Consider the following 25,964-nt stretch of genomic DNA (forward strand, 5'->3'; position numbering starts at 1 on the left):
TGAGAAATACTCCAATAGTACATTTTATATTCTAAAGGGACAATAAATTATAAAAAATACTACCAATTTGGTAGAAATCTATTTGTAGCACACCATGTTCATATGTTTTCTGCTGTGAAAAGAAGCGCAGCGCGCCGTTTTTTGGCTTGTCAACCGAAACCACGCAACAATTTTCTATTGTATTAATCTTATCAAATGTGACGAATTCCCAAATGTTGTATCCTAAAATACAAAGTATTCTATGCGCTGCGAAACGTAAAGTATAATACAATTGAAGTGTTTTCGTAAATTGGACTAGAAATTGTGTTCCCACCGAAGTGACCCGCGAACTCTTAACATGCCTCTATTGAAAAGGAAAGCCTTTGAGAAATCGACGGCGTCGGAGTACCTCCGGGACGACGATGAGGTTTTCCACTGCGAGATCACCGACGAGATTTTCAAAGACTATGAGTGAGTAATTAGTTACTATCTAATTTCGCGCAATTTTCGCGGTTTTGTAAGTATAAGTGTAGATATCTCAAGAAGAACCGTTGACAATACAACCGCGCGCTAGACAGCGTAACTAGGCGAGTGTGACACCATGTTTTACAATGACGACGTCTCGCGTAACGATTTTTTTATCAGTTTTGTTTACTTTTATTTATAATTTGTTTGCAGGGAGTACTGTGAGAGGATTATATTGGTTAATTCCATGGTGTGGACGTGTGAGATGACTGGCAAGAACAACTTAACATATGCAGAGGCTTTAGAGAGTGAAAAAGCTGCCCGGAGATCACTGAAGGACTTTCCAATGGAGCTTCGAATACCAATATTATTCTTGGCTGCATTAACAAAGAGATGTTCATTCGCTGAAATGTCTGAAGATGTGTTTAACTTTGTGAGGGAAAGATACTTTGTCGGTGAGACAGTGGAGGCCTGCCTGGAGGGAGACCTATGGAAGGAGGCCCATGTTCTCTCGGTGACTGCTCAGAAACAACAGCCAGGCAGGTCAGTATACATACATACATACATACATAAAATCACGCCTCTTTCCCGGAGGGGTAGGCAGAGACTACCTCTTTCCACTTGCCACGATCTCTGCATACTTCTTTCGCTTCGTCCACATTCATAACTCTCTTCATACAAGCTCGGCGGTTTCGGGTACTTTTGACCTGACCCTTTACCAGGACGTCCTTAATTTGATCAAGATACGTTCGTCTAGGTCTTCCCACTCCGACCTTTCCCTCCACACTCTCCTTGTATATCTGCTTAGTCAACCTGCTTTCATTCATCCTCTCCACATGACCGAACCATCCAGGTCAGTATATCTTGTTAAATCCTATATGAATAATAAATTGTCTTATCAAAAAATTGTTTAGAATATTACTTTATTCTACTTGCTCTTGCAAATTATCCTTTGAAATTCAATTTTAAATTTATCTAACTTAATCTAACTTTTAAATCTAGCATATCAAGAACTAAAAATAATACTAGACATGTTTATAACTATATTAAGCTTTAAAACATTATAAAAAGAAAAATAAATAGTTCTGCAGTTTAAATTACTATAGTGCTCAAATAAAATTATGTAACCTTTGACCATTTTTTAATATAATAAATAAATTTTTAATAAAACATAAACCTAGTAAAACATAAAATTAGTAGTTTAATGAAGTCTATGTTTAGTAAGGAGTTTCTGTAAGAATTGTGGTAACAATATTTACAGCTGATTAACTGTATAATTACATTAAATAAATAAATGTTGTGTGGTTTCCAACACTTTGGAATAGGACGACTATCTCTTTCCCATAGATGTTGTAAAAGCAGACTAAGGGAATAGATGCAGAATCATCTGGTCTGGTAGTGAAGTAAAAAAACCTAACAAATTTACATAATACAAGTAACAAGTATTGCTTATTTAAAAACCGAGATACCTTAATACTACTAGATAACACTAAAAAGTTTATACCATTATGGTATTAAAAATCTTGCCATTCTCGCATGTTGTAAGAATGGCTATTTCTTTTGACCCCATAAACTCCAAGTCAAAAGATTGATTTTCGATCCTGTTACGCATTCAGGTGATATATGCAAAATTCAAAATTTTTATTCATTATTATAGGATACTTCATATCGCTTAATAATTGTCAAAACGTTTGGTTTCACAACATTGGTTGACATCAAATAAATAATTTAAAACTAAGTTTACTGCCGCTTCCAAGGCGTCAGTGCAGAAGAAGCGGTAACAAACTGCACTGCAGCATTTTCTTCAACAACATCAACTTTACAATTATCCAAACTTAGAATAGAATGTGGACGAGAGAATACATTGTTCAGATTAATATTTTATGTTTGTTATGTATTATTATGTATGTGTATGTATATTGTTATATTTTATTTAAGTATCTACATTTATAATTTTCTTATGAAGTTTTTACTGTTGTACCAAGCTGTAGCTACTATTCCTTACCTAGATAATATACTTTCAGTTATCTGGTTGACTAGAAGAACTTTCTCATAGGGATAACTCTGTTTTATTCTGTCACCCTTGTGCACTACAAAAAATTTGTTATGTACAATACAGTATTTACAAATCAATAAATCACATAATTAAACAAGCATGAATCACTAAAGATTCTATTCTAAGTATAATTTAATATTGTGAAGTTGACGTTGTTGAAGAAAATGCTGCAGTGCAGTTTGTTACCGCTTCTTCTGCACCGACGCCTTGGAAGCGGCAGTAAACTTAGTTTTTAAGTAATTTATTTGACGTCAACCAAGTTGTTAAACCATACGACAATTATTAAGCGATATAATAATATCCTATAATAATGAATAAAAAAATTTGAATTTTGAAAATTTTTTTTTTGATACCTTATTTTACAAAGTGCTTACATTTAGATTCTGCGTGCATCAATCCACCTTGTACATAAGCATAATTCTTTAATATCTAGGATAGATAGAATAGGTAAGGTCATTTTCTAATTATCTTGCAAAAACCACACTACAATTAAGTTGTATCACTTAATGATGTCAACACAACTTATAATTAAATCTTAGACTACTTAAACTACATCAGCATTACATCTATTATACCTCTTTAAGCAGGGAGGGTAATCCCAAACTTAACTTACAGCAAAGTGTTGCCGCCAGCAACATCGTACGCGTATGAAGTGGAGCAATATGACGAGTCGGACGCGGCGTCGGCCGGACAGATCGGCACGGCGCCGCACGACCGCGTCCGACGCCGCAAGGGCATCTACACAAGGGACAAAAACCGCCTGTTTCTCAAACAGTTTGTGGAAATGCGACCTGGTGGAGTTATCGGGATTAAGGTATGTATTGATAAGTACATAAGGACAAAGGTTGAGGAGAGATTCCGATTAGAGTGTTAGTAAATTTTGTTTTAAGCGTTCAGTGCTATTTGTAGCTAAATACCGATTTTCATGTTTTTTTTAAGTAGGTTTGTATTTTTGTTAATCACTTTAACACTAAAACACATTTTTATACAAATTAATGTGTGCCGTGTGGTTCCCGGCACCAATAAAAAAAGAATAGGACCACTCCATCTCGTTCCTATGGATGTCGTAAAAGGCGACTAAGGGAAAGGCTTATAAACTTGGGATTCTTCTTTTAGGCGATGGGCTAGCAACCCGTCACTATTTGAATCTCAATTCTATCATTAAGCCAAACAGCTGAACGCGGCCTATCAGTCTTTTCAAGACTGTTGGCTCTGTCTACCCCGTAAGGGATGGAGACGTGATCATATGTATGTATGTATGTATTAATGTGTGAACAACAAAAACATTATAAAAGGCAAACTTTATCACGTCTTTCCAGAAACCAGCACTTGACAAGTACAACATCAGTAAAGTGAACTTTGATCAGATATTCACCGGCAGCCCCCCAGAGTTCCCTTCGTCCAAAAAACTGTTGAAGTCCAGTCTTTCACCTCCTGGATCCAAGAATCAGATGAAGCCAGGATCGGCTACCAAACTGAAGTCCGCTAAGAAAGGCAGCCCACAGAAAGGCACACAGCAGAGTATGGACAAGTTTGTTAAAAAGACAGACAAATCTGAAGGTAAGGTGATGTTTGAAGGAAAACATATATGTCAATTACGAAATAGTGTTCAATAATATCTATCTTTACAAACAGTAGTTCTAATATAAAAAATCTTTTCTGTTATAAATCATTACCTGTTAAAAGTTATTTCCTCTCCAGTGGCATCAAAACCGAAGCCACCTGCTAACCCCGAAGCCAAAAAGAGCGCACAAGAGCTGGCTGAGAAGATGCGGCGCGCTGAAGACCAGATGCGACAGCGGAGGGAGGAGGAGAAGGCGAAGAAGAAAGAGAAGACCGCGCGGCTGAACGCCTACCTCAAGGAGTGGCAGAAGGTCAAGGATGACTTAGACCTGGAAGACCATAAGGTACTTTAACATTGCAGCTCCCAGTCAAAACAGGATGTTTGCTCACCACCACAATTTTTAATGTATCTGCTTTGTTTTTTTTTTCCAATAGAAATTAAAGTAAAATTAGATTTGATATATGTATATGATTTCTCTAATTTGGTGAAAATTCTTCACAATGAAATTAAAGGAAACATATGAGAACCTGAGCTTGCAAGGAAATTTTAAAATCTCAAAGGAAGTATTTATAGATAGATAACTAGATCAACTGAAGACCATCATAAGAAATCAAATGTTATCACGCAACCTTCACAGATAATACCAAAAGGCACTCCAATAGAGATGGAAGGTATCGAACAGCGTCACTTCGGCGACTTCCTCTCGGTCTTGGAGTTCGTTCACACGTATGCGGACGTTCTGAAAGCTAAGGACGTGTTCCACAACGGGCTGGACGTGGAAACCTTCAGGAAGGCGCTCACTTCTAAGGAGCACGCGGGCGTGTTTTGTGATCTGGTGCAGATGCTATTGACGACTATATTCTCTTTGCAAGAAGACGAGGCTGAGGAGTACAATGAGAAGGGCGGCATTGAGGAGTCTAATAGTGATGGTGAGTGAGATCTGTGGTCTGCGGTTATGAAAATGTTTAATTTGGATTAAGTCATGATTTTCAAATCAGATATACCTAATTATTTTCCAGAATTCTATGAATCTTGAAATTTGATTTCAGTTTGCATAGAACACTTCACATATTTATTTGTTTTGTAATTTCTTTATTGCATAAAAATTTACACAGTAACAAGAAAATTAAGTATTTTTTACATAACATAATTTATTGAACGATTGTTGCTTAGGTATCAATATGCATATTGTCATACTGGTAGAATAATGTACTTGAATAGAACGCTATATCATTCATAATCATTTACATTCCTTTAAATTTCTAATCGATTACAGAATCGATGGATATGGACAGTGAAGTGGGAATGACGAAGGCGGTAGAGTTAGCAACGAAAGCCAGCAAATGGTCACAGACCTACCTCGGCACGCCGCTCAGCAAACTACAGCTTGATCCTACTACTGTCACTGAAGTACTTAGGTATGGCATTAATTTTTGTATGATTTGTGTATGTTTGAATGAGAATAATACCTGTCTGTATTACGAGAGCAAGTTAACTGCCACATCTGTTTATCTGCAAGTACACCAAGATGGTTGTGTGTCGCAGACTGCACATCCTGTCGTCGGGCGCGGTGGGCGGCGGCCGCTGCGTCACGTGGCGCTACCAGCAGCGCGGCGGCTACAGCTCCCACGACGACGCCGCGCTGCTGCTGCGCATGCGGCACCCGCGCCTGCTGCGGCACATGCGGCACGCGCACCTCGCCGACCTGCCGCTCGGTGAGTGCGTCACTACAGCTACCAGCAGCGCGGCCGCTACAGTACAGTATCATGAGTTTGTATGGCATTGCGTTAGTGCCATCGCGTTACCACTAGGTGGCGCTGATCAAATGACATACAAATTCGCGTTTACTTGCTCGACACGTTTGATCGAGTAAAAGTCGCACTAATCCCTCAGCTTCAATTGAAGAAAACCCCAATTCCAATGAATAAAAATTAAGACGAATATGTAACACGCAACTATGCAAAGATACTGAAAAGATGAGGACTCTGCTAAAAATACATGATTTATATGTGTTCCTAAAATAACAGGGAAATACTAGATTGTGATTATTTTGTTAATGTGACGTCAAAAAATGTTACAAATTTCCTTTAGCTACCTACAAACATCGATAAATATCCTTTGAGGTAAATGCAGTCAACTGGAGTTCATTGTTACGAGATTATATTACCTTTATAAGTTGTCTAATGATAACTATTGTTAATCTTGCCAGATGACAAGATGACCGTACTCCAATGCCTGATGAACCAGATTCTGAGCTACGCGACGGTGCGGGACATCATCGAGGAGAAACTGGAGGAGTTCAAGAATTTGAAGCACGCGCTCAGGACACTCACGGTGGGTTTTACTTTTGCCTATTCAATAAACACATTTCTTAGTTAGTTTTTCACTGAAGTTGATTGTAATTATGGGATGCCCACGCCGCGTCCATATGTTTTTTATGGCCTAATACTTATTCATACAACATGTACTTATAAATTTTAAGGTATCCTCCCCCTTGCAGTAAACAGCCAATGAACTTGGAAGGTTATATTTATAGTTCTAATAGGTTCTTTTTATAATGGTGTCGTGTGGTTCCCGGCACCAATAAAAAAGAATAGGACCACTCCATCTCTTTCCCATGGACGTCGTAAAAGGCGACTAAGGGATAGGGTTACAAACTTGGGATTCTTTTTTAGACGATGGGCTAGCAACCTGTCACTATTTGAATCTCAATTCTATCATTTAGTCAAACGTAGCTGAACGTGGCCATTCAGTCTTCAAGACTATTGGCTCTGTCTACCTCGCAAGGGACATAGCCGTGACCATATGTATGTATGTAGTTCTAATAGACAACGCTTATCATTAAATTATACATACCTATACTAACCGTTACGATAGTTCGAAAATATACATTTTGTTTTGTTTTACAGATAAACGAGCGTAAACGTGAAAGCCAAGTAATAGTATCAAGATCCGAGCTGAAGAAGGAGTATGCGGCCAAGAAGGAGGAACTAAAGCTGACGGGAGAGAAAGCCAAGGCGCTGGACGAGGAACTGAAGGCAGCCATTGAGAAGCTGGCGAAGGACAGCGAGCTCAAGAAACAGGAGTATGAGAAGAAGCAGAAGGAGATGCAGTTGGAGCTGTTTGATTACACCTCGTATCTTGGTAATATAAGTGGTTATTACTTTTTAATTAGTTCTATAAAATGCTTAGTTCAATGGAATAGACTACATATGGTCACGTCTACATCCCTTGCGGGGTAGACAGAGCCAACAGTCTTGAAAAGACTGAATGGCCACGTTTAGCTATTTGGCTTAATGATAGAATTGAGATTTAAATAGTGACAGGTTGCTAACACATCGCCTAAAAAAGAATCTCAAGTTTGTAAGCCTATCCCTTAGTCGCCTTTTACGACATCCATGGGAAAGAGATTGAGTGGTCCTAGTTTGTTTTGTATTGGTGCCGGGAACCACACGGCAAGATTTACAAATATAGATCTCTTAAATACAAATCGTAGAATGCTTCTGTTCAGAATGAATAATGATCTACATAAGTATTTATTATAAAATATAGTATCGTTGAGTTAGTATCTCGTAACACAAGTCTCGAGGCTAACTCAATCAGTGTAACTTGTCCCGTATATATTTATTCACTAGAGGCCGCCCGCGACTTCGTCCGCATGGAAACCCTATCAATCCCGCGGGAACTCTGGGATAAAAAGTAGCCTATGTGTTATTCTGGGTCTTCAGCTACCTACATACCAAATTTCATGGTAATCAGTTCAGTAGTTTTTGCGTGAAAGAGTAACAAACATCCATACAAACTTTCGCCTTTATAATACATACATACATATGATCACGTCTATATCCCTTGCGGGGTAGACAGAGCCAACAGTCTTGAAAAGACCGAATGGCCACGTTCAGCTATTTGGCTTAATGATAGAACCGAGATTCAAATAGTGACAGGTTGCTAGCCCATCGCCTAAAAGAGGAATCCTAAGTTTATAAGCCTATCCCTTAGTCGCCTTTTACGACATCCATGGGAAAGAGATGGAGTGGTCCTATTCTTTTTTGTAATAGTGCCGGGAACCACGCGGCCTTTATAATAGTAGTAGGATTAATGACGAGTTCCCCACGCGGCAGGCATGGACCGCGGGTTCCGGCGCTACTGGGCGGCGCGCGCGCTGGGCGGCGTGTTCGCGGAGGCGGGCGCCGAGCCGCGCGGCGCGTGCCGCGACAAGCCGCTGGCGCCGCGCGCGCGCGCGCCCGACGCGCTCGCCTACGTGGCGCAGCTGCTGGCCGAGCGCGACACGGGTACGGGTACCTGACCAACATCTACGGGCCAAAACACATAACCGCCATACGGCGCCGCGCCGCGAGAATCGGCAGCAGCAGCACCGCCGATTGTAGCGGCGCGGCACCGCAGCGTGGCGCTAGTTCCAACGATATGACGTTTTACTTGTTGACAATGATTTAGTTTGTTTCTAACAATTAAAAATCCATAATATTTCACACACAATTCCACAATAAAAAATCAAGAGGAACTGGCTATCTTACCGTACGACAATACATTTTATTGTCGTACGGAAAGAGCATTCTCTTTTTCGCGACGCCGCAACACCACAACGCAAACCGCCGATTTTAGCGGCGCGGCGCCGCAACGCGGTTATGTGTTTTTGCCCTACTTGTTTCTTGCTTTGTATTAGTGCTATGGTCACCTCTATACTCGGAGGCGGCAGTTAACTTAGTTTTAAGTAATTTATTTGACGTCAAACAAAGTTGTGAAACCAAAAGATTTGACAATTATTAAGCAATATGAAACATCCTATAATAATGAATAAAATTTTAAATTTGATATTGAATTATATCCCTTACGGGACAGACAGAGACATACATACATACATACATACATAAAATCACGCCTCTTTCCCGGAGGGGTAGGCAGAGACTACCTCTTTCCACTTGCCACGATCTCTGCATACTTCTTTCGCTTCGTCCACATTCATAACTCTCTTCATACAAGCTCGGCGGTTTCGGGTACTTTTGACCTGACCCTTTACCAGGACGTCCTTAATTTGATCAAGATACGTTCGTCTAGGTCTTCCCACTCCGACCTTTCCCTCCACACTCTCCTTGTATATCTGCTTAGTCAACCTGCTTTCATTCATCCTCTCCACATGACCGAACCATCTTAACATACCCTTTTCTATTCCTGTAACTACATCTTCTTTCACATCACAACATTCCCTTATCACGCTGTTCCTTATCCTGTCACTCAATTTCACACCCATCATACTCCTTAACGCTCTCATTTCCACTGCATTTATTCTGCTTTCATGCTTCTTTTGCCATACCCAACTTTCACTCCCATACATTAATGTCGGGACCAACACGCCCCTGTGCACAGCCAGTCGAGCCTTTTTGGATAGTTTCTGACTGCTCATAAAGGCATGCAAAGCTCCATTCACCATGTTCCCCGCGTTCACTCTCCTTTCAATATCACTATCATACTTGCCATCTGATGTAAACTTTGATCCTAGATATACAAACTCTTTCACTTGCTCCACTTTTTCTCCTCCAATCAAAATATTACATGCTGTCATTTCTTTCTCCATTTCAAAAACCAGTGTTTTAGTTTTACTTACGTTCACTTTCATTCCTTTCTCTTTTAAAGCTTCATGCATACAGTTTACCATCTCCTGTAACTCCTCCGCTGATGACGCCAGTATAACCTGATCGTCGGCATAGAGCAGACATTTGACGAGTAACTCATTCATCCTTAATCCACTTTTAGACTCTTTCAAATCTGTCAAACAGCTATCCATAAATAGGTTGAACAGCCACGGTGACGCAACACATCCTTGCCTAACGCCTTTCTCAATCTTAAACCACTCAGTGTGCGCTCCGTTTATCCTGACACAAGCACTCGAATCCTCATATAAGGATTTCAGTGCTCGTATTAAGAGACTGCTCACCCCATGCATAGAAAGTGCTGACCACAATTCATTCCTCTCAACTCTGTCATAGGCCTTTTCCAGATCTACGAATGTGCAATAGACTTTTTGACTCTTGGCCAAAAACTTTTCGGCTATGCACCGCAAGGAAAAGACCTGATCAGTACATCCCATTCCCTTTCGAAATCCCGCTTGAGCATCCCATATTTTGTCATCAGTTTCATTCCTGACTCTATTAATCAATACCTTAGCATACAATTTGCCGACGACGCTAAGCAGGCTTATACCACGATAATTTTTGCAGTCCAGCTGTGACCCTTTTCCTTTGTAAAGTGGCACGATAACAGCCTTACACCAATCTTTCAAAGACAGAGACAACAGTCTTGAAAAGACTGATATGCCATATTCAGCTTTTTGGCTTGATGATTGAATTGATATTCAAATAGTGACAGGTTGCTAGCCCATCGCCTTAAAGAAGAATCCCAAATTTATAAGCCTATCCCGTACTCGCCTTTAATGACATCCATGAGATGGATTGGTCCTATTCTTTTTTTTTAACAGTACCCGGAACCACCCGGCACTAGTTCAGTCCTCTGTTATTAGTAAGATAGCCGAAGTCATTTTGTTTTTAGGTTTTAAATTTTAATGTACATGTTGTAATGTTATTTTTATTGAGTTTCACATTCTTATACTTGCTCATATTTGACTGAATAAAACTGGCATTAAACCTGCTAACGCTCATCTGTCTTTATTAACAAAATCAACAAATCATGGCACTCACATATTACTAATTACAATACTAACAAAATGTTTCATTGCAGCAGCGAGCAGCGACAAAGAGAACGACTCGGGGCCAAACTCCCGAGGCAGTTCACCGAAGAAGCCCCTGTCCAACGTGAACGGAATGCCCCCCAAGGCGGCTGTAGACAGCACCACGCAGCAACTACAAGAGCTGTATGTGTGCACCGGGGATATAAACACTTGTCTTGTACATGACACGGTGAGTCAGGTTTACGTCTTTAAAATATGTATGTATATAGACGGCCTCTGTGGCGCAACGGTAGTACGCTTGTCTGTGACACCGGAGGTCCCGGGTTCGAATCCCGGCCAGGGCATGATGAGAAAAGAACTTTTTCTGATAGTATCGTTGAGTTAGTTTCTCGTAACACAAGTCTCGAACTTACTTCGAGGCTAACTCCTGTGTAATTTGTCCCGTATATATTCATTTATTTGTTATATAATTGCAAATACTAAAATATAGAGGCTACTTTTAACCAAATGAACGGATTATCAGAACGGAAAGATTGTAGTGGGAAGGCCTAGGCGAAAGTTCCTTGATCAAATTAACGACGGCCTGGCGAAATTCAGGTCAAGATTACCTGTAAGCAAAAAAAGTATTGAGGGCTCGTGGTAACTGGAAAGAAGTAGTCTCTGCCATCTGCTATGTAGTAGTAGACATTGGGAAATATACGTGATTTTATGTATGTATAAAAAATAAAAATATCATGACATGATATGCAATGTTTCTCACCATGCTTTGCCTCGCCATAAGTATCCTACTTATATTATAAATGCGAAAGTTTGTGAGTATGTCAGTATGGATGTTTGTTACTCTATCACGCAAAAACTACTGAACCGATTACGATGAAATTTTGGTATGTAGGTAGCTGAATACCCGGAACAACATATAGGCTACTTTTTATCCCGGAGTTCCCGCGGGATTGATAATTACGTTATGATTGGGTTTCCACGCGGACGAAGTCGCATAATATTGATTTTTTCCAGGGTGACCACCGTCCCCAGTGGTGGGTGTACCACACAGAGGAGCAGATCGCGAGCCTGATAGAGTCCCTCAACAAGAGGGGGGCGAGGGAATCCGAGTTGAGGTCCGCTTTGGAGCTGGACCAACATAACTTGGCCAAACATGTTGCCAAGTGCCCCCTGCATTTGTTGAATAGTAGTGTACCTGTAAGTATGAATCTTTAGTTCTTATATTGAAATTATGTATCTCATATATGTAATTTGATGTTTATCTACATATGTATTTTGTAATAAAATATAGTATCGTTGAGTTAGCTCGTAACACAAGTCGCGAACTTACTTCGAGGCTAACTCAATCTGTGTAATTTGTCCCGTATGTATTTATATATCTTTTTCTTTTCAACTCAGTTGTTCAGATAACTACAACAGTTACTCTGTCCAAAGATTTTTGCAAACACGAATGGGTTTCGTTAGCCATCGTCAACCTGGTGTGTACCTAATGATAAATTTTATCGGTTTCTTCTGGAGTAAATGAATATTTGTTGAAACTGTTTCGGCTTCCAGCAACCGCCGGCGCCCAACAGCCACGGCACGCGGCACCGCAAGCCGCCGCCGCCGTCGCTGGCGGTGCCGGCCGACTGCTCGCTGGCGGAGGCGCTGGAGCTGCAGCTGCGGGACCACATCCTGGAGCTCGAGGAGAAGATCTTCCACGGCTGCCTCGGCGCCATCAGAGTGAAGGTGAATCCTAATGCTGTTGAAGTGAAGTTTGTTGGTAGTAGTAACTTCTTCCCTATTATTAGATATTATAAACATGGGAGAATCTCTCATTGAAGGGAAGAAGTTAATACTACTAACAAAACTTCAGGAAGCCTCCAGGAGGCGTCATAACACTGAACGAGAAACCGCAATTCTTCATCATTCATCCTTACGTGTTTCTTTACTTGGATCGTTTGCTGCGGGGACAATATTGTGTAAAAGTTTCTCGTATAAACAAGAGTGAGAAACTAGGCTAATATATAGTAATTTCTCACTTGTATTTCCGCACAAGATTATGTTGGGCCACACACGGATTAGACATAATCGCGCTGGTACGAGAAACTCCCATAAGCGAACTAATTTAGTATGAATTTATAAAATTAGTTATGTATAGGGCCCTACTTAGTCAGGTACAACTGCAATTGGCGTCGGCACCGTGTGGTTTTGATGAGTTCGAGTACGACATTACTTCTCGTAGCTAGGCGGGCTGCAGAGTTTCTCGTAATCGCTAGGAAAGATTCTAAGTTATACGAAAAACTTGGATGATATAACATTTTTGTTATTAATGTTTATCTCCATATTCAGGCAAATAACAGTTCATTATATATAGCGACTGCATACGATTCCTTACAGCTTTAAAAATATAACTTTGATCTCATTAATAACTTGTAATTCTTAATGTCACAACCGTGATTTCTCATAGCTAGGCGGGCAGCAGAGTTTCTCGTGCTCGTTAAAATTGATTCTAAATGAAACGAGAAACTTGGATGAAAGAACTTGTATAACAATCAATGTTAGAGTCAATAAATGGTCAGTCAGAATAAAACCAGATTTTCGGATGTTCAAAGCGTCTTGTTTCATCGTCGTCTTGGTCAAATTCGATTGTCCTTTTTCCCTCAATATGTCAGTCAGTTTTGTTCATCTAAAAGTCAAGTCACAGTGTCTGTCTGTCCGTGGAGGCTGAACTGAACGACTGCATACGTTTCCTAACAGCACTTAGAATATCAACTTTGTTCTCATTAATAGCTTGCAATTTGTCTTACAGGTTTGAAAAATATAACTTTGATCTCATTAATAACTTGTTATTTATAAATGTCAGGACCGAGAAGCGTGGCGCGGCACCATAATGTTGCGCGGGTACGACAAGCAGGCGGAGTTCCTCACGTGGGGCCCCCACCGCCAGTACCGGGACGACTACCACCTGCCAAACGGGGTTCTCAAACTACCCACCGGTTAGTACTACCATCTTTTCTTGTGAATCATAATAGAGTAGTAATCACGTTATTTTATTTGGATGACCAACAGCACTTTTTACAATCATTAGCGTTTAGAATATACATTTAAGTCCCAATTACACGTATTCATTAATAAAAACAGTTTAGCTTAGTAAAATAAAATTTTCGAGAACGTTAGTATAAGTAATTAAAAAAAAAAGCAAATGCTCAAACTACCCACCACCGGTTAGTACTCCCATCTTTTCTGAGTAGAAATGAAGTAATATTTGAGAAAAAAAAATATCTAACACATTTGATATTTCATGATTACACACGATGACACGGCAAATCAGCCAAGTCACCTATCATATCACCATTTTCATAGATTTATTTGTCACATTCCCGAATTTAAAATTTCATACTTTCGATTTCATGCCGTGTGGTTCCTGGAACCAATAGAAAAAAATAGGCCCACTCCATCTCTTTCCCATGGATGTCGTAAAAGGCGACTAAGGGATAGGCTTATAAACTTGAGAACCTTCTTTTAGGCGATGGGCTGGCAACCTGTCACTATTTGAATTTCAATTCTATCTTAAACCCAATTAGCTGAACGTGGCCTATCAGTCTTTTCAGGTCTTTTGGCTCTGTCTGTTGGCCTCGCAAGGGATGCGGACGTGATTATACATATGTATGTATGTTTGTACTTTCCTATTTCCCAGACATTGACAAAGAAGAAGTGAAATCCATACCGGCGAACAAATACCGGGACCCGGGGCACTACTTGGAGCAGCCGAAGAGCAACGGCGTGAAGCTGGAGCCGGACCCTGAGCCGGCCGCGCCCCGGGCGCTGGCCGTGGTGCGCGGGCTCGCGTCCGCGCTGCTGCAGGTGGAACAAGCCATTCACCATAAGTACATCAAGAGGCCATTGGGTGAGACACTGTTACATACATACATACATTAAATCACGCCTCTTGACACTATTACATTATATATATATAATGTAATAGTAATATATATGTAAATATATGTAATAGTAATAATATATACATATATATATACATTTAAGATAGAATTGAGATTCAAATAGTGACAGGTTGCTAGCCGATCGCCTAAAAGAAGAATGCCAAGTTTATAAGCCTACCCCTTAGTCGCGTTTTACGACATCCATGGGAGAGAGATGGAGTGGTCCTATTCTTTTTTCTATTGGTGCCGGGAACCACACGGCATGGTAAAGTGCTACAATTTTTTTTTAAATACATACATCCATAAAATCTCGCCTCTTTCCCGGAGGTGTAGGCAGAGACTACCTCTTTCCACTTGCCACGATCTCTGCATAATTCTTTCGCTTCATCCACATTCATAACTCTCTTCATGCAAGCTCAGCGGTTTCGGGTGACTTTTGTAAGACATTATTGACTTCTTAAATCTTCGTAATGACCGATTGATACACACTGAACCACCCAAACTTGATTCGTCATTTTGGTTTTGTGGTAGCTGAGGTCATCTAGTTCTCAGTTAATGAATAGAATAGAATAGATTTATATTCAAAATTGACAAGGTATCACTTATTGACGTCACATCATTTAAATCTAATTATAACTACTACCGCTTCCAAAGCGCATGTGTAGAAGAAGCGCGGAACAAACTACCTACACTGCAGCATTTTCATCGGACGTCAATTTACAAATATAGATTTCTTAAATCTTAATCGTGGACGACTGCACATTGTCTACATTAAAAAACATGAATGAATGTAGAACTAATTAATTATTACATAATTTGATATACTTTTAACCGCGCTTGTAGTCCTTACTTTGCTTTTTAAAATAATACCCAATAACAAAATGTTTGATTGAATATAAAAAAATGTTATGGCTATATGCAAAAAGCTATCATATCGTTAAAATAAAAAATTCCAAATGTCGTCACTAAAGCAACACCAAAGGTCGACTGGAAGAGATTGCATTAGCAATAAGTCCGCCTTTGTACCATTTTTGTCTGTTTTGTTCTGTTTTGTACGTTTCTCTTATATGGCGCAATAAACAGTTTTATCTACCTATCCAGCAACACCACAAATAACCAACAGCAATTCCCGACAGGTCTCGACGACAAGGAGCGCAAGGAGCGCGAGGCCAAGAACAAGCCCCTGGACCTGGAAGCCCTGGAGCGGTGGGAGGTGTCGCTGATGGAGAGCCGCAGCTTCGCGCAGGTGGCGCTGCACCTGTTCTCGCTGGACTCCAGCGTCACGTGGTCGGCCAGCATCCTCAACGCCAGCTGCCGCATCTGCCGCCGGAAGGCCGACCCCGACAACATGCTGCTGTGCGACGGCTGCAACAAGGGCCACCACCTCTACTGCCTCAAGCCCAAGCTCACGGTCAGTGCTCTATGTCGCTAGTGGAGGGAGGTACTAATATTGTAAAGCTGAAGAGTTTGTTTGTTTGAAAGTGCTTATCTCAGGAACTTATGGTTCAAATTGAAAAATTATTTTTGTGTTGAATAGACTATTTATCGAGGTAGGCTTTAGGATATATAACATCACGCTGTAACTATAAGGAGCGAAGAAATAATGGAAACTGTGAAAAAAACGGGGAAAATTATTCATCCTTAAGGGCTTCAATGATGCCCAAAATAACTATACCACGTGGACGAAGTCGCGGGCACAGCTAGTGTTGATAATATCCATGTGTTTTCTCTTATGTGTTTTCTTTAATAGAAAAGCGAATGCTTAGATGGTTTGGTCATGTCGAGAGGATGAAAGAAATCGGGTTGACTAAGCAAATATACAAAGAGAGTGTGAATGTCTGTCTGGGAGTCTGTTTGAGTAAGCAAGCCTAGATGAACGTACCTCGATTAAATCGGATACGTTCTAGCAAAATCGAGTACCTGAATCCGACGAGTTTGCATTAAGAGAGTTGTGAATGTGGATGAAGCGAAAGAAGTGTGCAGGGATCGTGGCAAGTGGAAATTTGTGGTCTCTGGCTACTCCTCCCGGAAAGAGGCGGAATTTATGTATTTGTTTGTTTTTTCCATGAAATTGGCAATGCAGTGATAGTATATTATGCTTTAGTAAATGATTGATATTGTTATTTCATGCTGTCAGAGTGGACCCACAAGAAAGGTAAATGTTGTTTTTATGCAAGAAAGTTCATTTTTTTATATTATTAATGGCTAGTGATACGTGACAAGTTTATAGGTATTATAATTTGTTTTCTTTTTTGTTATGCTTTGAAATTGCTCACATAAGATAAAGCCATGGTTAAAATGGATCCATTTTTGTGCCTTACTAGTAATTATAGGAATTTTGTAGTACGAAGTGTTTTTTGTGCCTTATGGAAATTTGTTATGCTAGAGACGAAGTGTTCACAGACGTATACGTTTGTGTTGTTTGCAGAAAGTACCTGATGGTGACTGGTTCTGCGCGAGCTGCAAGCCTAAGGAGCCGCCCACGCCGCGCAAGCGCAGGAAACTGTTCTCCGACGAGGAGATCGAGGAAATGTTGGAGGACAGGTGAGGTCATGTTGTAGTTATACACTGGTTTTGTTATGTGTAAAAGATGTGTGCATTGTTTGTTCGTCTCGCGATTGTTTTAAAATGTCATCGGAATTGGTTTCTATATTTAATTATGCTGTCACTAGAGTTTTAATTTTCTTTGCCCAATAGTTTAGGCTATCATCTGTCAATAAGCTAGTCCACACAGTCAGCATTTTCTGCGCAAATTAGCGACGTGTATGCACGTGTCGCTTGTTCAAGGCAAGCGCACGTTTAGTTAATTTGTTACATGATAGTTTTTATAAATATCATATAATCATGTCTTTTTCTTCTATGTGTAGGCAATGCCAAAAGTCTCGAAAAGACTGAGGCCACATTTAGCTGTATGATTTAATGACGGAATCAAAATTCAAATAGCAACAGATTGCTATCTTATCGTCTCAAACTAGAATCTCAAGTCTATTAGCCTATCCTTTAGTCGCGTTTACAACAACCATGCTATAGATTCCTAACTCTTTCTATTATTTTTAATACGCTGGAAAACCAAACATGAAATGAGTATTTATTGACGACCTCTGTGGCGCAGAACTTTTTCTGATTGGCCTGGGTCGAAAAATATAGTATCGTTGAGTTAGTATCTCGTAACACAGGTAACTTTCTTTGAGGCAAACTCAATCTGTGTAATTTGTCCCATATATATTTATTTTTATTTACAACACATTCAGTTGACACAGTGAAGTTGACGTTGTTGAAGAAAATGCTGCAGTGCAGTTTGTTACCGCTTCTTCTGCACTGACGCCTTGGAAGCGGCAGTAAACTTTGTTTTTAAGTAATTTATTTGACGTCAACCAATGTTGTTAAACCATACGTTTTGACAATTATTAAGCGATATATAGTATCCTGTAGTAATGAATAAAAATTTTGAATTTGAATTCAGCGACGCGGAGCCGGAAGTGGACGGCGGCGTGTGCGGCGCGTGCGGCAGCGGCGGCGTGCTGGGCGGGCGCTGCGCGGGCTGCGGCGCGCGCTTCCACGCCGAGTGCGCCGCGCCGCGCCCCGCGCGCGCCGCCCGCCGCTGGCTGTGCCACGGCTGCCTGCACCCGCCCAGAGGTCAGCCGACGGTTTTTTTAAGACTTAAGCTTGTATGTAGTACCTGGGTGACGCTAGGAAACCTTGAAATAAGACTGTTTGTTTAAATGTAGTACCTGGGTGGCGTCAGGAAACTGATAAAAAATAAAAGTGTCTGTGATTGGAAATTGAACCTGGCCACTCCGACGTGAAAATTGGATGATCTGATCTCTGACTGTTGGACCAATGTGTCACTTGGTCCAACAGTACTTTTCACTGGACCATTTCAATGTTCTTAGCACATGACGTGTATGTGCTTAGAACAAAGATGGATTGTGAAAAGGTCCTGCGTAATGTTAAAGTGGTTATTTATTTGCTTATAAACTGTGACATAAGTCGTAAGTTACCAATTAAATGCTTAAGTGGAAAAATAATTTTTGAAATAAGTAACCACCCCTTTCCTCACCGCGCCTTAGACTGGTGATCGTGGCCTTAAAATTTTCATTTAACGAAGTTACTCAATACACGTATAAACGATAAATAAACTTATTTACATCGTCACTACGTACATACAGACTATAAGCGTTGCGTTCCGTAACTCGGCGTAACCGATGTAACAAAAAAATGGCGACTAGATTGTGTCGTGAAAGTCATAACGCGATCGAATCATCTCGTGCCGACAATACAATATTTTACTTCCAATTTGTTATTAATTTATAGACGTACTCTTTAAAATTTCTGCTGGATCAAGACCTTTTTATAATCTAAGATTATCCAATATCAACTGATGCCTTTTTTCAAATATCATTATATATAGTATAAGTTATCATAAGTACGATAGATAATGATTAATTTTTGTTTGTAAAGAGGTGCGCCGCTGCGCCGCCACCGCCATGACCAACATCCACAACTACACGCGCGCGCAGAACAGAAACAGCTCCGGTTTGTCTATGACGACTCTATGCATCCTCATTTCTCTATGGTTCATTGGCTGCATATCTCATCGCAATCATCCTTCATGGCATGTCTAAAGCCGCGTGATCAAGTGGTCCTTCATCGCATTTATTTTTAAATGGTCGCCTTATTCTAAATTCAAATTTCTCTTCATGTCTCGAATGGCTGCATTTCTTTGAGTGCATGTCGTAAATGGTAGCTTCATTCTAAAATACAACTTTCCAAGCTTATGTAGAGAAGCTTCGTTATTTAAAAATTACACATGGTATCTTTATAAATTTTCAGTTTTAATTTCAAGTTTAAGGTCATGTAGGTAAATCCGTACAATATCTAAATGATGAAAATTGTGTCCTAAAAAATCAATTCTTAGCCCATTTTTTGTATGTTATTCTTGTTATAAATAAGAAAGTAATAAGTTGGCAAATGTTTTCATGGCGTTGAACTTACATAGACCGTCTACATGCATAGACCACTCATGGCATGCGTTGCTTTTGCACTTCCTACATTAACACTACATTCTGGTGTTTCTGAGATCATGTCGGCATCGCCCACACTAGATGTTTCATTGTTTTCCATTAGGTGTGATGGTTTCTTTTGGTTATTTGGATTTTCATTTCTTTTATTAACATTTCAAATAACTCATGTATAATTTGAATGAGCATATTTATAAGTTAAAATTTATTTACAAATACTATAAAAAAGGGATAAACATACATTCTGGGCGCTGATTCTCACGTGTGTAATCAAATTTATTTATTCCGAAACGCTATGTTTGATTGGACTTTTTTCATAGTCACAAAAAGTAAACTCGGAATTTTCGATTGTATGAGAATCGAGCCCCAATATTTATCTCACTAAAGGCATAGTTTAACTTATTTTATCATTACTAACGTGTGCCCTTAAGACTTCCCTGTGTGGTCAAATTGTCATAGACGCATTTCGCTTTCATTAAATGATCAATCAAGTATAAGCATTATTGTAACCAACTTGAATGAGAAAACATGTGTTATTTATCTGCTTTGGTGAAAAATCGAAATCCGATATATAAATAGGAAACTAAATGAAAAGTTGACCCGTTCAGGAGATTAATAATATAATCATTAACCTGTCAATAATGTGTGTTCAGACTCGGACGACAGCGAGTGCGACGTGGCGCTGGTGAAGCTGAAGAGCAAGATGTCTCGCGGCAGCAAGGAGCCCTCGCCCGCGCTCAACGGCAGTAGAAACGCCAGGAAGTATGTATATGACGTGTCTAATATAAATATTCTCCTATATCTTCGCGCGTTCCAAAGTAATAAACCCTTAGCTGTTTTGCGGGAGTATGAGGACAATGAAAATTTGTTCTAACAGATAAATATAATTGACTAAAATCTGTGATCTGAGACGACCGTAAAAAAATGTAAAATCAAATCTTTTAAGATGTAAAAATAATGAGAAAATTTATAAATTTGATTTTCAGCGGCTCTCACTCATTGCCCTTTTTCTATAGATATTATTTTCTTTAAGATGAATTTCTAGTCATATTACAATTATGAAATGTATTTGTTACAGATCAAAAGAAACATCTTCTAGAAGATCCAAGAATTCCCTAACAAATGGAGTACACGGTATGTTCCTTCATTGATTTATGGTTTACATTGTTGCGAATTTACACACTTCTATTTTATGAAATCGCTTTTTTAACATCACACCTCTCTTATGATATTGAATCTATATATGTAAACGATGCTCACTTGTATTTAAAGTTGTGTCTTTCTTCGCATAGAAACAGTGATTTTTTTATCATGTCTTCATGATTCACAAGTGATACGATAATAAGAAGCTAGAGTGATGTCTAATGCTCATAGCGTTGTAAACGAACTTCTAAGGACACTCCTTCAAAGCGCTTTGGAAGCGGTAGTAGTTAATTAGATTTAAGTGATGTGACGTCAATAAGTGATACCTTGTATCCAATTTTGAAAATAAATCTATTCTATTTTAAAATTTAATCTATTCTACTTATTCACTACGAGCATAGCGAGAGCTAAACGACTTATAGGCTATAATTGGCTTCCTTGTTATGTATTGTCATATAATTAGCTGTTAGTCTTCCTTTAAAAAAAACATAAAATAAAATAATCTATTCTCAAGTATAATATGTGCCGTGTGGTTCCCGGCACCAATACAAAAAAGAATAGTACCACTCCATCTTTTTCCCATGGATGTCGTAAAAGGGGACTAAGGGATAGGCTTATAAACTTGGGATTCCTCTTTTAGACGATGGGCTAGCAACCTGTCACTATTTGAATCTCAATTCTATCTTAAAGCCAAATAGCTGAACGTGGCCTATCAGTCTTTACAAGACTGTTGGCTCTGACTACCCCGCAAGTGATATAGACGTGATTATATGTAAGATCTAAAGCATAATAATATATTTTCAGAGGAGAAACCGTCTTGGAAGAGCAGCAGGCGCGGCGGCCGGCAGCCGGGCGCGCTGCACGGCGACGCGCTGCAGCAGCTGCTGCGCGACGTCATGAAGCACCGCGACTGCTGGCCCTTCTACGAGCCCGTCGACGTCGATGCGGTCAGCCATATGTTTATTACGCTTTATGAAATGCTTAGGTTAATCTATACATAGAACACAATTTATTGCACATAAAATTGTAACAATAGGTTTTTCCTTAGCTTATGGACATGTATGTACAAAAGGCGCCTTATCGCATCATGCAAGTTCTTTCAGAAAACCATATTATAAAATAGCAACTGACCAATAACTTACTTAATAACACGTACTTCAAAAATGTGATTTTTAGAATTTGTATCTGTTTGTATGTTAGTACTCGCATCACGCAAATCAATTTCTCAAATGTGTTAGGTTTGGTCCAACTTAAAAATTTGTATACAAAAATTTCTCTTTTCATTTAGTGCAACAGCCATAATCCAAGCCGGGTTAAAACTTTATAGAGGTCAGACACATGTCGCTTCGTGCAATTACTTAAATCTACTCCTAAATCATTGTCTTGTAAGCGTACCCTGACTTCCTCTATCTGAATTTTATCAGTTTCGGGTAGTGTCCATTTAATTAACACATCTAGTCGCTTTTATCTATTATAATATATTTACACCACAGGTGCCAGATTACCTGGAAGTGATATCGGAGCCGATGGACTTCACTACCATGAAGCAGAAGCTGGAGGGCGGCGAGTACCGCAGCGACGGCGAGCTGCTGGCCGACGCCGCGCTCGTCCTCACCAACTGCTACGTCTATAACAAAGACACGCATCCTGTCGCCAGGTGAGAGGAGACTGTCACTGTACATACTATAGTATATACCTATAGTAATAGGTGAAGTGAATCCTATGTACTTCTATAGACTCTCAATTTTGTATACGCAAAATTTCAAGATTTTTTTTTCTGATTGGCCTGGGTCTTGGATGTTTATCTATATAAGTATTTATTATAATATAGTATCGTTGAGTTAGTATCTCGTAACACAAGTCTCGAACTTACTTCGAGGCTAACTCAATCTGTGTAATTTGTTGCATATATATTTATTTATTTATTTATTAGGTAACGCTTGAAGCGACTACAAACAAACTTACTTTCGCATTCTAATATTAAACAAACAAACTTACTTTCGCATTCTAATATTAATTGGGATTTCCTCTTTTTTTTATATTTACCTTATTTTGTCTAATGAACGGCATCATCTGTTTTCTGGAGATGGGCGTTGAGATCTGCGACACAGTTTCATAACTTCTGCAGATGTCATCGTTATCCTATGTTACTTAAATTGTACTTGTTTTTGTTTCCAAATACAATATTTTTCATTTTCATCTCTCGCAGAGCCGGCTACAGACTGGAGAAGTACATCAACAAGCGCTGCGGCGAGCTGGAGCTGCCGCCGCTGCCGGACATCGCGCCGGAGGGCGAGCCGCAGCCCGCGGGCGCGGCGCCGGCGCGGCGCGGCGCTCCCGAGCACGAGGAGGCGCCGCGCTCCAAGCGCGCCAAGCTCAAGTGATGCCGCGCGCCGCCCGCGCGCCTGCGCGACTACCTCACGGACTGGTGCGCTGCTGATGTGATTATGTGATGTGTAAATATAGTTAGTGATGTGTCAAGTAGTGAGTGATGGTGCACGCGATCGTGTTTTGTTTCCGACTGCCTTCACACCGGACATGCTGAGCTCTCCCTGGCCGATGTTTTCTTTCCAAATCAAAACTGTTTGAATTAGTAATTGATAAATAATTTTCTGTGTAAACTTTAACCTTTCAAAGGTGACACTGAAATATGAGGTTTTGTTTAAAAATAAATTATTCTTGGAAAGATACTCCGCTCATTCCATATAAAATAAATTTGGCTTATTTTTGTATAAGCACAGTTATTGTATGTAAAAAGATAAATTGTTTTCTTTATTTTCATTAATGGTCCAATAACCTTAAAAAAGCCGTGCTTCCCAACAGCAATTCATACCATTACATGTTTAAAATTTATATTGAAATAAAAATAAAATTTTGAATATAAGATGAATCAATCAATTAAAAAGGATTCTTTGTTTCATGCTTTCGTAGACATTGGCATAAAATGAAATTGTCGTAATTTGCTGTAGGTGAATAAATTCAGTTTGCTTTTATCATTAGTCCCACAAAGAAATCAATGATACGAACATTAATTCTTGTCACAACATAAAATTGTTTTGAAATTTTGAATAATTCAAGGAATATAGTTGTTCAGAATATTCTATGTTTAATTTACCTTTAGGTAGGGATAGATTGGTTTGGGAGGTCAATTGTAAAAAATAATGTATGAATCGAAATTGATTAAATTTAAATGTCTTGTTCTTACCAGATTTGAAATGTAATTATTAGATCAAAGTGTGCAGAAAGATTTACAATGTTGATTTTTTGTTAAATAATCTCTTTTTTGTTTTTGTTGAAAATCTCAAGTATTTAAAAAGAAATCTTTTCTAAACTCAGTACAACAGTTTTCAAGAAACCTTATTTAGCAAGTCAACAGTAATCATTAAATGTTGGGTTTTAGATGGATTCTGAACTCTTAGGGGTGCAACAAACTAAGGCATTTATTTCAGCCCACCAAATCTATACTTGTTAATTAGGCTTTTGCTCCTCACTTTGTCTTATTGAAAATTCTCTCAGTATTATATTGAAATGGTGATATAAGGCAGTGCCTTTATATAGAGAGTTTCTACATACATTACATAGCTTGTACAACTACAGAATATGTAAATACCTACATCCTTTAACTATATTATCTGTACATTTACTAAAAAATATATAAACTGTTGCATTTAACCTAAAATGACAATTTGAAAAATGATGACGTTAATACTTATATAGGAACATAATGTTTGCCTGCTCGTATATATGCGGAATTTTAAAATAGCGTGTTAGTGAAATATATATTTTTTTTCGGCTTTCTATGGTGATGACGATATAACGATTATGCCAAATGAAGCTCTTTTCGCGAACTTGTAATTTCATTTGAATAAAACTTAGTACCGGTACACAACGAGCTGTTTGTCTTGTATTTATCATCTTTTGGGAACCTTTATTTGATAAATAATGTTAAATGAAAAAGTTAAATATCCCCAAACACTTCCCTTTTTCCTTAGTGTATAGTATGCTACTACTCTACTTCTGCTATTCTAGCCCTTATATTTGATGTCGATTTTGTGAAAAATATGTTATCCGATGTTTTGATGCGGCGGCCATCTTTGGCCGAATTGCATCAAACATAGCTAAAAACCATTCCCGACTTTAAGCGTTACAGGAAGGTTAATTATTTTATCAATTTTAGTTTGGATTCCTCTTTTGGGTTGAAAATAAACTTTTTTTTTATTTTCTTCATAATAATGTCGGCGAGTTTATTTTATATAAGGTTTATGTTGTTTTGAAAATGTTATCTCATAACATATTCAAAGCGTAGCCGTTTTAATCTCTGAATTCTCGTAGTATAAGCAAGTGCATTCCTGTGTAACAGAATAATCAACTGTTTGAGCTGTTTTCAATACCATTTGCTTGCGATTTATTTATTTATGTAATTTATAAGGTGTTTTTAATTTATATTATAGTGAATAAAGCACTCTCGTACATAATTTTATTGTTTTATTTATTGCAGTTCTTTCCCAACAATATTAATAGCAAATAAACGTTTAGGAATGTACAAAATGAATAAAGAAATGTAAGTAGGTACATTAAGAATGGAATATCTAGGTAGAGTCGGGTTATTGTAGTAATAGTTATTGTTTACCAACTGTTGCCCGCGAATTCGTTCACTGACAGTCTCAATACAAAAAAGCTGATCCCATTATTGTAGTGTACTAGTTTTCAAATCTGAGCAAAAGTGGACGAGTGATGCGACAAGAAGCATACAGACAAACAGAAATAAAAAAAAAACACATTTTGGGATTCCGTTAGTCTTATATACTAGATCCTCCATATTGAGATTTACTGAAAATATCTTGAAAGATATTGCATAGACAAATGGTCAAGTCAAGAGTACCCGAAACCGCCCAGCTTGCATGAAGAGAGTTACGAATGAAAGTGTGCAGAGATCGTGGTAAGTGGAAAGAAGTAGTCTCTGCCTACCCCACCGGAAAAAATGATTGGGAAACTGGATTTTGTATATGTATGTATATTGCATAGTAAAGTGAGATTTTGTAACGAAATCATGTTAACTGGTTGTGACGAAACTATAAACTATTCCGTTTTGTCTTTCAATCTATAACTA

General features: G+C 39.0%; 1 protein-coding gene across 2 annotated transcripts; it reads left to right on the plus strand.

The window, feature by feature from the left end:
- Positions 1–92: 92 nt before the first annotated feature.
- LOC106137880 (bromodomain adjacent to zinc finger domain protein 1A) lies at positions 93–25,329 on the plus strand. 2 transcript variants are annotated; one of them, XM_013338817.2, is made up of 25 exons: positions 93–450; positions 658–987; positions 3,116–3,314; positions 3,820–4,060; positions 4,202–4,407; positions 4,702–4,993; positions 5,341–5,482; positions 5,610–5,779; positions 6,274–6,398; positions 6,974–7,208; positions 8,186–8,356; positions 10,818–10,996; positions 11,782–11,964; positions 12,322–12,495; positions 13,613–13,745; positions 14,447–14,656; positions 15,827–16,101; positions 17,119–17,234; positions 18,154–18,326; positions 19,152–19,226; positions 20,365–20,473; positions 20,790–20,845; positions 21,659–21,801; positions 22,348–22,511; positions 23,064–25,329. In XM_013338817.2, the coding sequence occupies exons 1-25, from the start codon at positions 338–340 to the stop codon at positions 23,236–23,238; spliced, it is 4,389 nt and encodes a 1,462-aa protein (XP_013194271.1). In that variant the 5' UTR covers positions 93–337; the 3' UTR covers positions 23,239–25,329. The 2 variants fall into 2 exon arrangements, with proteins under 2 accessions (XP_013194271.1, XP_060805149.1); XM_060949166.1 differs by lacking the exon at positions 19,152–19,226.
- The last annotated feature ends 635 nt before the right edge of the window (positions 25,330–25,964 follow it).

This window comes from Amyelois transitella, chromosome 18 (assembly GCF_032362555.1).
Source record: "Amyelois transitella isolate CPQ chromosome 18, ilAmyTran1.1, whole genome shotgun sequence".
Lineage (NCBI taxonomy): Eukaryota > Metazoa > Arthropoda > Insecta > Lepidoptera > Pyralidae > Amyelois > Amyelois transitella.

What these genes read in the sequence shown, in the direction of transcription:
- LOC106137880 (XM_013338817.2), top strand. Translation starts at nt 338, where the DNA reads ATGCCTCTATTGAAAAGGAAAGCCTTTGAGAAATCGACGGCGTCGGAG. An exon ending in CTTGTCTTGTACATGACACG is followed by an intron (nt 10,997 to 11,781) that starts GTGAGTCAGGTT and finishes GATTTTTTCCAG; the next exon opens with GGTGACCACCGTCCCCAGTG. An exon ending in GGTTCTCAAACTACCCACCG is followed by an intron (nt 13,746 to 14,446) that starts GTTAGTACTACC and finishes CCTATTTCCCAG; the next exon opens with ACATTGACAAAGAAGAAGTG.